The sequence below is a fragment of the Lissotriton vulgaris genome, chromosome 6, assembly GCF_964263255.1.
Source record: "Lissotriton vulgaris chromosome 6, aLisVul1.2, whole genome shotgun sequence".
Classification (NCBI taxonomy): domain Eukaryota; kingdom Metazoa; phylum Chordata; class Amphibia; order Caudata; family Salamandridae; genus Lissotriton; species Lissotriton vulgaris.
Genome location: NC_141694.1, coordinates 574,461,997 through 574,480,080, shown reverse-complemented (window position 1 = coordinate 574,480,080; position 18,084 = coordinate 574,461,997). Strand labels below are relative to the sequence as shown.

Here is an 18,084-nt window from a genome sequence, read left to right as displayed (position 1 = left end):
AAGATACTGACCCTTAATGTGAAGGGCTTGAATAATCCCGTTAAGCGGAGGGCAGTGCTCTCTTATCTAGAAAACCCGGGGGCCGAGATTTGTTTAATCCAAGAAACCCATTTACTTGCGAAGGATTGGCACAGGATGCGATCCCGCGCTTTCCCCCAACAGTTCTTCTCCTCTCTACGCGAGAAAAAAGCAGGGGTGGCTATCTTAGTGTCTAGGCACTTCCGGGGACGGATTGGTGACAAAATGGGGGAGATCAAGGGTAGGCTCCTGACATATAGCTTCCTGATCGGTAACCAACAGCTGACAATAGGTTCCCTTTACACTCCAAACACAAGGCAGGAATCCTTTTTGAAAGGTGCCGTCTCGGAGACGCTCAGTTCCCCTGACCTTCTCCTGCTTCTAGGCGGGGGCCTCAACCTGGTGATGGACACTAACGCGGATAGATCAAGGCACAGATATGGGGACACAGGCACTCTCTCCACCGCAGGCAAGACTTTGTTACTCGAAAGGGGGCTGGTGGATTTATGGAGGGCCAAACACCCGGGGGTGTCACAATAGACGTTTTATTCACATGTGCACCGCACCTATGCCAGACTAGATCACTTTCTCGGATCTTCTGACCTGATCGCCAGGCTAACCGACATCTGCATTGTGCCAGCAGCCCTTCTAGACCACGATGCAATCGAAATTACACTCACAGTTTCCAAGATTAGGCGTCCCCCTGGGAAATGGAGGTTACGCGAAACTCTCCTACAGCGACCGGAGGTCACTAAGCAACTCCGCTAGTGCATTACTGACTATCTGACCATTAATGATACGCCCGAGGTCTCCGTTTCGGCCCTGTGGGGAGCCCTGAAATCGGTGGCCCGCGGCGAACTCATCGCGATAGCAGCAGCGGGGGCTAAGGACCGCGCAGCGAAACGGTCCGACCTGACGGCCCAAGTCTCTGAACTCGAAAGGGTTCATAGCCGCACCGGGCTCCACGAGTCTGGAACCAATTGGCCAGCTTGGACATGGATAGGGCAGAGTTTGCTGCACTGCGCCTCCGCCATATTTATTATGTGGGAGGGAACAAGACTGGTCGCCTACTCGCTAGCGCGCTGAAAGCAAAAACCCAGCGCTCGAAGATCCAAGGCCTAAAAGATGGAAGGGGCGATGAAATTAAGGAGGAGGCACAGATCGCGGAAGCGTTTCGGGATTTCTACGCCTTCTTATACCGAGCCGATACTGTCGCGGGTGCGGACATCGATACATACTTGGCAGGTGTGGCGACTACGGCGCTCTCCCCGGCTAGCGTGGACGCCTTGGAGGCTCCCATCCGATTAGATGAAGTGGTGGCAGCTATATCTCGCCTTCGACCCCTCAAGTCTCCAGGCCCGGACGGTTATTCCGCCGGTTTTTATAAAACCTTTAGCCCGCTCTTTGCCCCAGTTCTTACTCGGCTTTTCAACTCCTTCAGCAGCCCGGGCTCCATTCCTCCGGATATGTTGGAAGCCGAGTTAGTAGTGCTACCTAAGCCCGGCAAAGAACCCACGCATTGCTCGGCGTTCCGCCCTATCTCCCTCCTTAACTTGGACCTGAAACTCTTCACAGGCGTGCTGGCTGCACGCCTTGTGCTCTACTTGCCTGGGGTTCAGGAACCTGACCAGTCCGGCTTCGTCCCGAGCCGTCAACGTAGCGATAACACCAAACGGATCCTCCACCTGGTGGACTAGGCCCATTTCCAACAGTCGGACTCAGCCCTGCTGACCATCGACGCCAAGAAGGCGTTTAACCGAGTTTCCTACGACGGGTCTTGGCCCATTTTGGAATAGGAGACTGCTTTCAATTTTGGATTGCAAGCTGTTACCACCATCCCCAAGCGCGGGTTCGCCTGGGTAGCTTGCCCTCGAGCCCCTTCGAGATCCAACGTGGCACGAGGCAGGGGTGCCCCCTCTCGCCTCTTTTGTTTGCTCTATATGTGGACCCGCTAGCGCAAAAGATCTGCGATATTCCGGACATACATGGCATCACTTTTGGCGGGGAGCCACATACGATCGGCCTCTACGCCGACGACATTATAGCTGCCCTCGATCGCCCGGAGCGCTCGATCCACGCATTCCTGGGGGAGGTGGAGTCCTTTTGTGCGATGTCTGGCTTCAAGATGAACAGGGGGAAGTCGCTGATACTGCCAATGGGTAGCAATACCCATTCCCCTGCGGGCACGACAGTGTACGGAGGGGGCTTGCAAACGAGAACGCAGATTCCATACCTGGCTATCACCCTTACCTCCTCCACAGATTTGACGGTCGCCCTAAACTACGCAAGCCTTACATCCCAGATGCACGCGGATCTGACACGATGGTCCAAACAACCTCTCTCCCTATTGGGGCGAATTGCAGCGGTGAAGATGTCGGTCCTGCCCAAGATTCTATATGTTTTCCAAACCATCCCAGTGTTGCCCCCAGCTGGCGCCATCGCAACCTTACAGGGTGCCTTCCAACAATTCATAGGGGGGGGGGGTAAACGTCTGCGCTTACACAAACAATTAGCCTATAGGGGCATGGATGAAGGGGGTCTTGGGATCCCCAATCTTCAGCTATACTTTCAGGCATCACAGCTCCGCTACCTTGAGGAATGGTATAGGCCGGAATCTGAAAAAAGATGGTTGTTCCAAGACAGGGCGATGGCCCAAACATCCCTTTGGAAGATCCCATTTCTCCACAGACGTGACAGGCTGCGATACCTCCAGAGGTCCCCTATCACCCGTACCATTCTGCGCGTCTGGGACACGGTCGCTGTAAGAAGAGGCCTTACGACCTTCCCCTCTCCGCTCACTCCCCTTCTAGATAAACCAGAGTTCCCACCAGTCAATGATCCACACACATTCTCACAGTGGTTCAGCACCAGCTGCAGGTCGGCTGGTAACCTCTTCGATTTGCAGGGTTTTCTTCCCCTCTCAGATCTATCTCAGGGATATGGCGTTTTCTCACCCCAACTTTTCCAATATTTTCAACTTCAACACTGGCTCACACACCCTGATTATGCACCACTAGTTGGCAGACAAATGATAGATTTTGAAAGGTGGCTAGTGACGAAGGACTCAGATAAAAGCCTCATCTCGGAAATCTATCAGTTGCTTACGCCCACACCAGCGAGGGGTCGTGCAGCGGGACAGAAACGTTGGGAGGCAGAGCTAGAGAGGTCACTGACAGACCAGGAATGGCGATACATATACTATAGGGCTTGCCACACGACGCGCAACACTGCTGGCAAAGAAGCGGCGGTGAAACTAGCCATTTACCAACACCTTACTCCTGTTCGGCTCAACAAAGGGAACCCATCTCGTAGCGCGCTTTGCTGGAGGGGCTGCGGGGAACGGGGCACTATGACTCATCTCCTTTGGGATTGCCGAGAAGTTAGGGACTACTGGACAGCGGTATTAGATGACATAGACAGCACATTCAACACTGAAATTCCGAAATTTCCTGCCTATACTCTCCTGGGCCTTCCCAATGAGCTCACCTTCCCCCTGAAATCCATACGAGGGTGCCAAATGGGGATTACCATGCAAGCTGCGTCCCAACACGTCTTGTCACTCTGGGGGACCACTACTAGACCCACTCACACAGGATGACTACACAAAATTTGGTTCACACTGGCAATGGAGCGCATCCAGGCCACACTTAGTCAGCTGACACGTTCCGCAAGCTTTGGTCACCATTACTGTCCCTTCGCTCAAAGGAATTCAACGAAATCACATGCCCTAGATGTCTCCGATTACTGCACCTTACAGATACCCCAACTGACTCTCACCGACCTCATGAGGGGACAAGTTAAACGGGCTGTGGCAGCCTTGATGATCGCTCTACTAATTCGGCACACTGGTTGGGTTGGGGGGGGTGGAGGGGGGGAGGGGGTTTTTGGTTTGTGTTTTTAGGATTACGTTCTCTTAACAGGCTTAACATACACGGCTTCTGCCTCACACTCACGGACCAGCCATGTATTTCGATTGCCGTTTGCTTTGTGGAGAAGACATGCTTGTCTGTCTCATATGCTACTTATATATGGAGTCCTCCTCTTGCAATGTACTGCCTGTATTTTTTCTTGAAACCAATAAAACAAATTTGAATTTAAAAAACATCTGCGGACCGCACAGACTTAAACAAATACCATCCGATCTCTAACGTTCCAGCTCTGGCTAAACTCCTGGAAAAATGTGTACACATTCAACTTTGCAACCACATCGAACAATTCGACCTGCTGGACCAGTGCCAATCCGGTTTCCGCACAGGGCACAGTACTGAATCGGCTCTGACGCAGATAATGCACAAAATCCGAGATCAAAACAAAGTTTGCCTTTTAATCCTGCTTGACTTATCTCTGGTATTCGACACCGCCAAACACGACAATCTTCTAGACCTCCAAAGACATAGAATGGGCTTATCAGGATCCGTACTAAATTGGTTCACCTCTTTGCTCCAAAACAGATCCCAAAGATTCAAGGTCAACCAATCTCTATCTAAGTCCATCCGAGTCACATTAGAAGTCCCACAGGGCTCCTCCCTTTCACCCACCCCTTTTAACCTATTCATGGAACCTCTAACCGAAATTCTTAACTCCACCAACATTCGTTATCACACGTACGAGGACGATATACAACTGTACCTAAAGGCCTCTTCCCGAAGGACATCAGATCTCTTATCTTAACTCTACAAAAAAAAACTGTTTTGTCTTGCTGAATACTACCTTAACCTAAACACCCTCAAGACTGAAGTCCTCCTAATTGCCCATCCCAATCAAACATCCATCATAGAGTAATGGCTTAAACAGTTTACAGCGCTCAACTGCCAGCCTCAACTTATTGACTCAGCGAGATCTCTTGGAATAACACTCAACGGGAATCTAAACATGCATAAACATATCATCGCTACAACAAAAGGAGTGAACATACAGATGAGCATTCTGAGAAAATGATAACCCTTCCTTCCCTCTAATGACTTCAAATTGGCAGTGCAAGCTCTAGTAATTCCCAGAATAGATTATGGGAGTGCAATTCTTTGCAAACTTCCCAGAACCACAACGGCCCCTCTAAGAGCCACCCTCAATTCGGCTGCCAACCTCTTCCTGGGTTCTAAAAGACACTGCCACATTTCCCCTGACCTTAAAACTCTCAATTGGCTTCAAATTGAAAGAAGAATTCAACTTAAAAGCGCTTGCATGACCCATAAAGCCCTTCACTACAAGACCCGAGATATCTGGCCCAGAAATGTGTGCTCTCGGGTGGTGATCGATCCTCCAGGAGCTCCAGCACTCTTCTTGTGAAACCACGAAGATTTTCTAAAAAGAAAACATACAACCAAGCCTTCTCTGGAATCTCCCCAAGGATCTGGAACGCATTGACCCCAGAAACAAGACTTGATCCCTCTACTGCCTCTTTCAAGAAAGAAATTAAGTCTCTACTCATGAGTTGTGGTGTTGTGCTCTAGTCTACGAGCGTGAACGCGATGACGCGTCACGCTATGGACAAGAGCGAGGCGCGTGAGCAGCGTAGAGTATAAGAAGAAAGGCGCGAAGGTGTGAGCGCCATTGGTGACCGATGCAGCACATAGCTAGACGCTCGGCGCTCTTTAACGATTTTGAGCTATGTTTGATGTTCAATAAAACAAGTTGAACTCTACTACGACTCCGTGCACTGTGTCACAAGGGGGAACCTTAACATACATTACAGTGGCGACGAGGATTGGGATTTCCCCACTGTGCACACACAGCCGAACCGAGAGTCGAGTCCCGGAGACGGAGTGGAACTTCCCTCGTCGAGACATCAACGGACGAGAAGCACCAGCAACGCGAAATCGTAGAGCGCGGCAGAAGCACACCACCACCACTTGGCAGCGGACCAGCCACGGGCCACACCTCAGGTCAGTGCGGTCCCGGAGAAGAGGGTTCCCCCAGCCTGCACGCTGGCAACTAAAGGCACTGTCCAGACTCCAGAAGAGGGCGAGCAAAACTCCAACCCTCCACGAGGCGCAGAGGACAACACCCCAGGCAGTCCCAGAAGCCAAGGAGACGCTGCAAGTAGGGCAGAAGGCCCCAGTGCGTCGAATAACCCCAGGGCCCAGACAGAAGCGCCAAAAGACGTACCCAAGATGGCGAACCAATCATCCGCGCTGATGGCACCCATCCCCTTCTTACCCAGGCCAGGTGAACCCCAAATGAAATGGGAAGACTGGAGGGAATATTTCAGGAACTACATAGAAGCACTCGAAGATGAGAACGGAGGACCATACGCCCCAGCGTGAAAGAAGAGACTGTTGCTCCACAACTTAGGCCCAGAGGGGGTGAGAGTGTTCGCCAACATAGTTCCTAAGGAACGCGAGGCGACAGAGGACGATGTGTTCCAAAATGCGCTGGAAGATCTAGACAACCACTTTCGTCCGGCAGTGTGCGTTTCCATAGACCGCTACAATTTCCAACAAAGGAAACAAGAAACAGGGGAGTCAATCGACGACTACGTAGCTGCTCTGCGGCGCCTGGCCATCACGTGCAAGTACGGAACACTGCAAGATGAGTACATAAAAGACCAGATTGTGATGCACACCACCAACAAATCGATCCAGGACAAACTATGGGCACAAAGCGAAACATCGCTTAAGGACGTCATAGCCATGGTGAAAAAAGCAGAGATGTCGAAGCGCTGCGCAGACGTGGCCAAACGAGAAAACACACAGAAACAAATGGTCAACAAAATCGACGAAGCCCCGACCATGCACAAACAAAAAAGTTCCTATGGCGACCAGAAGCAAGAACCCAGATGGACAGGGAAACAGATAAGTCGCACGCCCACAGAAAACAAGTTCTCATGCTACAGGTGCGGCAGCACGGCCCACTCGGCACAAGACAAACGTTGCCCAGCGTTTCGCGCCAGATGCGCGTTCTGCGGCCTGGTCGGCCATTTTGAAAAAGTCTGCCGAAAAAAGGGAAGAAGGGCCACCGTGAAGTGTGTCGAGTCAGCACCGTCTGAAGTCGGAGCGGAGGAAGACCTGGAAGACAGCGACATGGTACTATGCATCGAAGGGCAGGTACTAGAAGTGACGGGAAGACGCACAGACAAACCGCGCACAGACATGTTCATCGGCGGGGTGAAAGTGCACGTGGCAGTGGACTCGGGATCCCCCTGGACGATAGTACAACGGTCCATTTGGGAAGGAGACTTCGTGCCCACAGTGGGGCCAGAGCTGCATCCACCTGACATCCGGGCCATTTCCTACACAGAAAACACCATTCCCATGATAGGTTTCCGACCACTAAAATTTGAATTCCGAGGCAGAACGGCGACCTGCAAGTTATACGTGGCCGAAAAAGGCCCCTCAGTCCTGGGGTGGAGAGATGCAGGATACTTAGGTATAAGACTGGATCCAGGGGGCAAGGAACAAATCCTCCTGACGGAAGAACAGCCCATCACGAACGGCGAAGAGTGGAAAGAAACCTACCCCAAAGTGTTCGACGGCACGGTAGGAAAATTGGACAAATTCGTCCACAAAATAATACTCAAAGAAGGAGCGACGCCAGTAACACACAAAGTCAGGAACATCCCCATATCCACGAAGGAGGCTGTACAAGCTGAACTCCAGAGACTAGAGAAGCAGGGCATCATAGAGCCCATAGACAGTTCAGAGTGGTTGGCCCCCCTGGTGGTGGCCAAGAAGCCCAATGGCAAGGTCCGTCTATGCGTAGACCTCTGTGAACTCAACAAGTGCCTCATTGTGGAAAAGTTCCCTCTGCCCAGAATAGATGAAATGTTGGCGAAAACCAAAGGCATCACCCACTTCTCCACCATCGACCTCACGTCGGCATACCACCAAATCGACCTGCACCCGGCAAGCAGAAAGTACACCTCCTTCATAACGCCCTTTGGATGCTACCAATTCTGCCGTATGCCCTTTGGCCTGGCATCGGCCGCCGCAGTCTTCCAAAAATTAATGCATCGCTTATTGAAAGACATACCCGGAGTCCAGTATTTTCAAGATGATATCCTGGTCATGGGAACCAACAGGGAAGATCACGATGGGAAACTGACCAAGGTGCTCGGGGTGCTGCAAAACAGAGGCCTCACGGCGGAGTGGAGCAAATGTAAAATAGGGTTACCCTCCGTAACCTATTTGGGACATGAAATAGGAAGCCAGGGCATTTCGCCAAAAGGGACGAACGTGAGAACCATCAAAGAGGCCGAGGCTCCGAAATCCAAAGAGGAGGTACGGTCGTTCCTTGGAATGGCAGAGTACTACAGCCGGTTTGTGAGACACTTTGCGACTAAGACGTACAGAATGCGTCTACTCATCCGAGACAAGTCGAAGTTCGAATGGGATGCGGAAGCCCAGAGAGAATTTGAAATGGAGAAGAAAGACATTAGTGAAGCCATCCCGTTACAGGGCTATGATCCCTCAGGGAACACCATCCTGACAACAGACGCAAGTGACAAGGGCTTGGGAGCGGTGCTGGCACAGGTGAGGGAGAACGGCTCCGTAGAGACAATCAGTTTTGCGTCACGAGCCCTATCCCCCACAGAACAAAGATACAGCGTCATAGAAAAAGAGATGCTGGCAGTCACGTGGGCAATGAGCAAGTTTCGGCAGTTCATCTGGGGCACCAGGTTCAAACTCCAAACAGATCACAAACCCTTAGTCAAAGTCTTGACGTCCTCGGGCCATGACACAGCCACCCCACGAATCGCGAAGATGACGCTCAAATTGCTGGACTATGTTTATGATGTTGAATACCTGCCGGGCACCCAGAACAAGGTGGCTGACTACCTCAGTAGGGCGTCTGCCATGGAGGAATCCCCGGTGGCAGCGCCGGAAACAGACGAGATGGTAGCGATCATGATGGACAATGAGACGTCGATAAGCAGTCAGGAATGGGCTGCAGCCTATGAGCGAGATCCAGAGATGTCAGAAGTCAAAAAACACCTCACATCCGCCTGGCCAGACAAACGGAAGCTCAGAGAAGAGATGAGAAAGTTCTACGAAATTCGAGAAGAACTGTCCCTGAGTGACTCCGGAATTTTCCTATACAGAGGAGAGAGGGTTGTTCCACCTGAGGCCCTCGTTCCGACATTGCTGAAACAACTACACGAAGGGCACCTAGGCATTGTGAAGACTAAGGCCCGGGTGAAGCAGATGTACTGGTGGCCGGGTATGGACGCCCAGATTGAAAGACTGGTGAGAGAGTGTGAACAATGCCAAGGAGCAGACAAAATACTCCGACCCCTCAGACCAGCACTAGGAAAATTCGATAACCCCCAAAACCCATGGGAAGACATAGCCATTGACATCCTGGGGCCAGTGCTGGACAATAGGGGAGTAAACAAATTCCTGTGTGTAGTTATTGACAAGTACTCCAAGTGGCCAGAAGTGGACGTACAGGAGGCCATGGACACCGAGACCATATTGAGATTCTTAACCTCTTTGTTCTTAAGTGAAGGCATACCTAAGAGTATACTTAGTGACAATGGACCCCAGTTCGTCTCTGAAAAATGGTCCCGATTCATGAAGAGGAATGGAATCACATCTAAGCACAATGCGATATACCACCCAGCAAGCAACGGCCAAGTGGAGAGGTTTAACCGCGTGCTTATGGGCTCAATACAAGCGGCCATCACACAAGGGAAGGACTGGGAAGCAGAAGTACATAGCATGTTGTGGGCATACAGGATCACCCCCACCGTGGTAGGATACAGCCCCTTCCAAATCCTAAGAGGCCGATTCCCGTTCACCCGGGACAACGTTGTGTGGAGAGAAAAGACTGTAACCAGCAAATGGTCCCCAGCGGTAGTACAGCACAACTTAAACAAGGCCCAAAAGGTATACGCCGCCCACTACAATAGACGGCGCAACGTAAAAGAGACTGTGTTGGAGGAAGGAGAATGGGTTAGAGTCAAACTACCCACACTACAGAAGAAGGGAGACAGCCAGTATAGCCCACCCTTGCAAGTCAAAGAAGTCCGAGGTAGGGCTGCGCTACTCAGCGACGGTAAAGTGTGGTCCCAAGATCGCATGGCGAGAGTCAACAAGATCGTAAATTGGCCTAAATCAGAGGAAGAGGAGATATGCATAGGAGGAGAAGAGGAGAATCCCGTGAGTGAGGAAAGCTTAAGAGAAACCATCGAGGACAGAGAAGAAGGAGGAGGAAGTGAGACACGTATAACAGAATGTACAAAAGACCATTCCAACCTTGAAGCTGCTAAGGAGAGAGACAATGGAAAAGACATTGAGAATCTTCCTGGAGTAGACGGAGCGAGGAGAACAACCCGGTAAGGCGGACCCGCACAGGCAGAACTGTCGCCTTACCCGCAAAGTATAGAGACTATGATATGAGGGGACTATAGAGGTTCCTCCCCAGCTCACTTAATAAAATTGTTGTGTCAAAGGGGGGAGATATGTGGTGTTGCGCTCTAGTCTACGAGCGTGAACGCGATGACGCGTCACGCTATGGACAAGAGCGAGGCGCGTGCGCAGCGTAGAGTATAAGAAGAAAGACGCGAAGGTGTGAGCGCCATTGGTGACCGATGCAGCACATAGCTAGACGCTCGGCGCTCTTTAACGATTTTGAGCTATGTTTGATGTTCAATAAAACAAGTTGAACTCTACTACGACTCCGTGCACTGTGTCACAAGGGGGAACCTTAACTTACATGATCGACGACATGACCCACATAACTGAGTTGCCATCACTGTTTTGATGTTTTTGTATTTTCTGTCTTTATGCATACACTTTTACAACTATCTATATCTGGAGGTCATAAAGATATACGTCGTACTTTGCCCTATGCTTCCCTGTAAAGCCTCTGATACCCGCAAGGGTCATGTTCACACTATACAAAACCTTCAAAATAAAAACAATAAATAAATATCTGTGAGGTATGGGACTGGGACCCTTACAGCGGCCTCATCACATTCTGCAAAGAGGTTTCATCAGTTTGTGTTACCCCACTGACAATGTCGTTTAGAGTTTGATGCTAAAAAAGAGTGGACATGCCAACGGATCAATTTATATTCGAATCCCAAAATTTGCCATATTCAGTGTTTAGCAGGGTTCAGTGCAGAAGCGAACTGTCAATGCCAAAAGAGACTCCTACACTTTCTATATTTGACAGCACTCTGTGAGATCTTTGTTGGACTGGTTTAATTGTCAAGCGATCTTGAAATTATGACAAATACAATTATAAATGTTGTGATGTTTTTTCTTCATTGTTTGGTTAAGATTAGTATTCAGTTGTATGCACGAATTACTGCATTGGTGAAGTTTCGAACTAACGAGTACATTTGTGCCCCTTTCAGAACTTGAAGTTAATTCTTTTCTTTTCAATACTTTACTGTTTGGCAGACTGATTAATAAAAGGAGCCCATGCAGACATCATCGGTCATAATGTTCACGTTTACAAGTGTTTTTTACATTTTTTATAATGTATCAAGTACGTGCTTTTTTAATGGGAGTATTGAAAACGTTTCCCTAGATTCTCATAAAACATCTTCAAGAGCAAGTTAATGAGCTTCAGCGAGATCGCGAATCCCTGGCAAGGCTTCAAATTCGAGAGGACATTCTCCAAAAGGAGGTGATTTGAAAAGCACATTTTATTGTTCTATTTTCACAGTCCTCATTCTTAAATGCTTCTTTTTACATAACTGTATATTTTATTGCGTGCATTCATAGTCTTTTACACACTTTTATTAATATCCCAGAGTGCCTGTTCAAGTGTTTGAAGGCCAGGAGCATATTATGAAAGTGATGGATGGGTGGGTTTAAAAAACGTGTGAGTAGCAAAAGGGTTTTTCTAACCCTGCAATGTGTGGATAACTGCCATGGCTCATCGCATGTGTTACTGTTTACACACAGAATGTATCATGCTCTTAATGTTACTCAGGCTTGTAGTTTCCCATTTTTTATTTTATTTTAGGTAATTAACTTAGATCAAATCTGGCTCTCACAGCAGCAGAACTGTTTATAAATGATATTTTATTTGTATTTCATCCTGAGAGTCTTACAAATAAAGTGCTATGCTTAGAACAGTATTGTTCGATGTGTGGTTGATACAGGAGAGTCATAACTTGGTGGGAAAGTCGTAAGATATTAAATACTTGCATTACATGTATTTTAGATTGCACATTTACATTTTACAAAGTTTCAAGTTCATGCAGTGGTTGATACATTTATCTGAAAGAAACACATAGTGATAGATTCCTTACTTTAGAATTACCTCCAGGCGTCAGACTGGATCCGGAAAGTTTTCGTCATCAGTACCCATGCGCGTCGGTAGGTGTCGTTGTGCGGCTCCGCGTGTGTCGTCGGTGCTGGGATGAAGTCGCTGGAGCTACTTAGACGTGTTCACGCGCTAACGTCAGTTCTCTCTTTTCCCGCACCAGTAAGCTCAGATCCAGGAAGAGCAAGTACCCCCAGTCACTTTTGACTGAGTTTTTTCGAGGCCTTTTACCTCATTTCTTCTGAGTCGATCGACTCCTGGTGTCGTAGGGATGCCCGGCTTCAAGAACTGCAGGGACTGTCACCGCATGATTTTGGTGACGGACCTGCACCGCGTGTGTCTCTACTGCCTGGGGCTCGACCACGACTCCAAGTCGTGCCCCGACTGCCGGGCCATGGCGCTGAGGACTTTGCGGAGCGGTCCTGAAATTTGCCCGAAGACCGGCAGTTGGCTCCGCGCCACTCAAGTTCCCGGTCCCATGGGAGGTCGAGGGACCGGTCGCAAAGCCATCACCATGGTTCCTCTGGATCTAAGTCTTCTCACTCTGGGTCAGGTAAGTCAAAGCATTCCAAGAAGAAGTTGAAGAAGCGCCGTCACTCTTTGACTTCCCCTCGCGCGACTCATCTGAGGGTGCAGGTGGTCCTGTCCTTCCGACGCCGGTGACTTTGGCCCCGGCGCCGCCGTCGGCTTCGGCCCGACGCTGCAGGACTCCGGGCTCAGATCCCGGGCGACACTGGTTGACTTGATAGCACCTCCAACGGTGTCGACCCCCCCTCCAGCACCGCCTCCAACGTCATCCGGTACTACCGTCAACGTCATCCCCGATTTCAGCCCTGATCCGGACGCAGCGCGTAACGGCGTCGCTCGATGCCGATTCTGACGCCAATGGGGCGTTTCTACCCCTACGTCCGTCCTCCTTATTTTTAGCCAGTTTCACAGACTTCGGAGGAAAGGGGGGACTGGGAGGGGTCTGAGGACCCCCTCACACAACAGTATGGTGAGGATCCGGACTGGGCAGAGGATTTGGGGGATGCCAGTGGTCTAGACACCTCGCCTGACCTTGGCATGCTGTCTCCTCCTTCCGTGGCTATGGTGGAGGGAGCAAGTTACGCAGTGGTGTTGCGTAGGGCGGCCGAGGCTCTCCACCTCGAACTCCCTACAGTGGCCGTCAGGGCTAACCTCCTGGCAGAAGTGCTTCAACTGACGGCAACCTCTCCGGAGCCCTTGCTGCCTTTTAATGATGCACTGTCTGACGTTCTTTTGGGCACTTGGTCCTGGCCCAACACAGGGGCTTCTGTGGACAGGAATGTGGCCCAACGCCATCTCCGGGTGACCCCCTCTTTCTCTCCCAACACCCCACCCCTGAGACCTTGGTTGTCCATGCCTCTAAATCCCAGAGCACGTTCCCTTTCGCACCCATAGATTGAGAATCCAAGAAGCTGGAGCAGCTTGGCAAGAAGCTGTTCCCATCTGCCAGTTTAGGGCTGCGGTCGGTGAACACTGCATGCCTCTTGGGCCATTACTCCCACTCTGTGTGGGAGACAGTTGCACAGGTGCTGCCCAACTGTCCGGAGGAGGCCGAGACAGTACTCGCCCAGGCTATTGCAGCTGGGAGGGACGCAGCTAAGTTCACCATACGTTGTGGGCTTGATACCGCCGACTCACTAGGCAGGCTGATTTTCACGACTGTGGGGCTGCGTCGTCACACCAGGCTGAGAACAACTGGCTTCTCGGGGGATGTCCAGAACACTTTGATGGTTATGCCCTTTGATGGCATTAGTCTGTTTGGCAATAAAGCGGATAGTGCATTGGAGCGCTTTAAGGACTGGCGGGCTGTGGCCAAGTCCTTGGGCCTCTCGGCCTCCTCCGCCTTCTGCTTTTTGCTCCTTTCGTGGCCACGGAAGCGGTGCCCCAACATGTTCATTCCAGAGCCACAGACCTGCGCAGCAACAACCTCAGCACGGCCTTGGACGTGGGAACCGCTGAGGCGGTTCTGCTGGCCAGCGGGCGGATCAGTCCACCTCCACCCCGCAGCATCCACTTCAAATCATTCCTAGTCCGACCTGTCATGCCAATCAAATGCCAGTGGGCAACAGGATAGCATCACCTCCCCCACTGGTGTAACATCACTTCGGACAGGTGGGTGCTGCAAATAGTCTGAAGGGGCTACTCCCTCCCGTTCAAGACTACCCCTCCAGCCATGCCACCTCAGTACCACCGCTTGTCGGGGGACCATCTTGCGCTTCTTCAGCAGGAAGTCACAGCCCTCTTGGCCAAGGGGGCAATTGAGCACGTTCCTGGGCCAGAAGTAGGTTGTGGTTGCTATTCCCACTACTTTATGGTCCCCATGAAGGACAAGGGCCTGGGTCCTATCTTGAACCTCAGGGACGTCAACGTCTTCCATCGGAAGTTCAAGATGTTGACGCTAGCTCATGTCTTTTCTGCTCTTGACCCTGGAGACTGGATGGTAGCGTTGGACTTGCAGGACGCATATTTCCACATCCACGTCCTGCTGGCCCACCGGCGTTACCTGCGGTTCATGTTTGCCACACGCATTTTCAGTTTACAGTGCTCCCCTTCAACCTTACCAGCGCCCCTCGGGTGTTCATGAAAGTGATGGCGGTGGCCGCAGCTCATCTGCGCAGATATGGGGTTCCAGTCTTCCCTTATCTCGATGACTGGTTGTTGAAGGCGGGCTCGCCCCAGGCAGTCGTCTCCCACCTCTAGACTACGGCCGACCGCCTGCATTTGCTGGGGTTCTCCATCAACGTGTCAAAGTCGCACCTGATTCCCTCTCAGGAACTCCTTTTAATGGGAGTGGTACTGGCGCAGTTCCGGGTTTATCCTCCCAAGCATCGAGTCAGGGATATTCAGGCTATGATCCCGATCTTTCAGCCTCTATCCCGGGTTTCAGTCAGGATGACCCTCCGGCTCCTGGGCCAGATGGCCTCCTGCATCCTGCTAGTGGATCATGCCAGATGGCATATGCGGGCTCCGCAGAGGGACCTGAAGTTCCAGTGTGCACAGCATCAGGGCAACCTGTCCGATCACGTCCTGATCTTGGAGGGGACATTTGCAGTGGTGGCTCACGAATCGCGATTGGGTCAATGGCAGATCCCTCTCCCTTCCCTAACTGGAGCACACAGTAGTGACGGACGCGTCCCTCCTGGGATGGGGCAGCCACATGGGAGAGGCGGAGATAGGTTCCTGTGGTTGACCTGGTAGTAGCTGTAGATTAGTGCATGATACACTTGGTACCCACCCCCTGTTTTGTTTTTTTCACTCCTCTGGTTGCGCAATAGAGCCTGGCCTATATATGTATATATATCTGTTTTCACTCCGTGTCCCCTCGTTCCAATGAGTCGCCCTGTTGAGGCTATAGCTCTCCTGCTCCGGAGTTGTTAGCACCTAAGTGACACGCCTGGGAGGTTGGGGTGGGAGGGCGGTTGGGGATTGATTTCTTCCCACGGCTGGACAAGGTCTATTACACAGAACTCAGACTTGGACTTGCCTGGATGGTCGGTTTGGACAACATACGAGGCAATACTTTGTTCCCATTATCCTAATATGCCATGTTGTTTCGGATTCCTGATTGAGGCCTGCACCTATACCCCCCTGGATATGTACTTTGTATTTTGCTGGCCCTCTAGAACTTTATCTCCGATTAAGTATAAACATTACGAATTGTTTTGGAATAATTGTAAGCTTGCATGCAAATTGGTATGAACACCTTATGATGCTATAACTGTGCCTTACATAAACTGCTTGAAACTGAGCATCTGATAACTGACTGGATTATGTAACCGAAACCCCTTGTTCCTTCCCATGTCTCCTTCGCGCACAGCTGATGGTAATAGCTGCTTCGCGCCCTTCCTAGCTCTCTCATAGCCTGCCGCCGCCATCACCACCGGCGTGCACGCGGACTCCGCCCCTTTCTGAGGCCACGCCCCCCGATCACAGTACATAAACCGCTGATCTAATTGCGGCAACCAGAAACCTTTGACCCAGTCCTGAGGCGGAAGCCGGGAACTGGAGGTACTTTGTTTATTTTTAATAATTTGTTCTGTGTGGTGTCACGATTCCCAATTTGCTTTTAAAACTTAATACTCCACGTAGCGCTCGCATTTCTCCTTCGCGCACAGCTGATGGTAATAGCTGCTTCGCGCCCTTCCTAGCTCTCTAATAGCCTGCCGCCGCCATCACCACCGGCGTGCACGCTGACTCCGCCCCTTTCTGAGGCCACGCCCCCCTCTGTTTCCTACAAATGTGCTTGTACAGGACGCGCAGCGGGAGCGCCGTTTGCGCGCCAAAGGCGCGCCTAAGGCAAACCCGTCTGCGCCCGTCCGCGACAAGACCGGGACAGGCGCAGGAAACTATGCCCATTCGTCCTCCCACATCTCCTACCAACCTAGCGACCTCCTTCAACTACAGGTCACTAAGCAGTGTCCATGTATACTCGACCCAGCCGCACTTTCAGGCCCAGTCAGTTGCAAACACTGCCACTGGTCCACTGGCCTCCACTCAGCTGTCCCATCGGCCAATATACCTCAGGCCCCTCAGCCCTCCTTCAAAGGTGGTCTGATCAATGCACGATCCATGTGCAAGCACAACCAAGATATACACGACCTTATCTTGGAGTCCGATCTCGACTGCCTCATGATAACTGAGACATGGCTAACAGCAGATAGTAACCCTGATATTGCTGTTGCCCTTCCCTAGGGCTATTCACTCTTCAGGGAAGATAGAGCCAAGGGCCGAGGCGGAGGTGTCGCAATCATCCTTAAAGACACCCTCCCTTGCCACACCTTTAGTCTAGAGCCTTCAAAAAAGACAGAAGGACTAGGCTTCTCTATTAAATTGAACGAACACACCTCGTTCTCAGGCGGACTTATATACCGCCCACCCGGCAACGCATCTGAGTTCCTCGACTCACTGTATGATTCCTTAGGACAACTCTCACTCAGATACCCATTCTTCACCCTCCTAGGTGATTTTAACCTCCATCTAGAATCGAAAGCAGATGTTCAAACCATCAATTTCGTACAAACCCTCGATATGTTCAATTTTAAGCAACTTGTCACCTCACCCACCCACTCCCTGGGTCACACCCTTGATGGAGTCTGCACAAACTCTCCCTCCTTGATCACACTATCCCCTTTGCCTCAGATCTGGTCTGATCACTCCCTAATCCCATTCCACATTCTGAGCGAAAATCTACCCAACCGTGACAAAGCTGCTTCTCACCCCGACAATCACATCAATTGGAAAAAGGTCCAGGACAGCATCACTCTTAATCCCTCAATGCAAACTCAAGCTCCCATCTTTTCCGGCAACATCGATACCGACGCCGATCTTTTTCACAACTGGATCACTCAAGAAATGAAATCCAGAATCCCGCCCCCACGCCCCCGCACCTCCCGGGGCAAAACCAAAACCAATGCCCCCTGGTTCACACCTGAACTTGCAAATGCGCATCTGCTATGTAAAAAGGCAGAAAGAAAATGGCGAAAGACATACGAGGCCATAAATCGTACTTCCTATATCGCTACAAGGAAAAACTACCTTTCGGAAATCAAACTGGCTAAAAAAAACTACTACGTCAACGCCATTAAAAACGCAGGCCAAAAACAAAAGGTGCTGTTCGCGATAGTTAAATCATTCACGCAGCCCAAGGCACTCTTGCCTGAAATCCCCCCTTCCCAGAAATTTTGCGACCAAATTTCTGACTATTTCGAAGACAAAATTGCTTCTATCCAAATCAACTTTCCCCCCCCCGCCACTCCCCCTGTGCCCCCTCCACCGGTCCCCCAAGGCTGCACGCTAAGTAGCTTCCCCTCTGTCACTCTT

General features: G+C 50.9%; 1 protein-coding gene across 1 annotated transcript in view; it reads left to right on the top strand.

Annotated features, from left to right (window-relative positions):
• CEP162 (centrosomal protein 162) overlaps nt 1-18,084 on the top strand; it is a 635,242-nt gene that overhangs the window by 539,084 nt on the left and 78,074 nt on the right. The window contains exon 16 of the mRNA XM_086926571.1: nt 11,494-11,592. Within this exon, the coding sequence (XP_086782697.1) occupies nt 11,494-11,592 (99 nt within the window). The remainder of the gene's footprint in view (nt 1-11,493; nt 11,593-18,084) is intronic.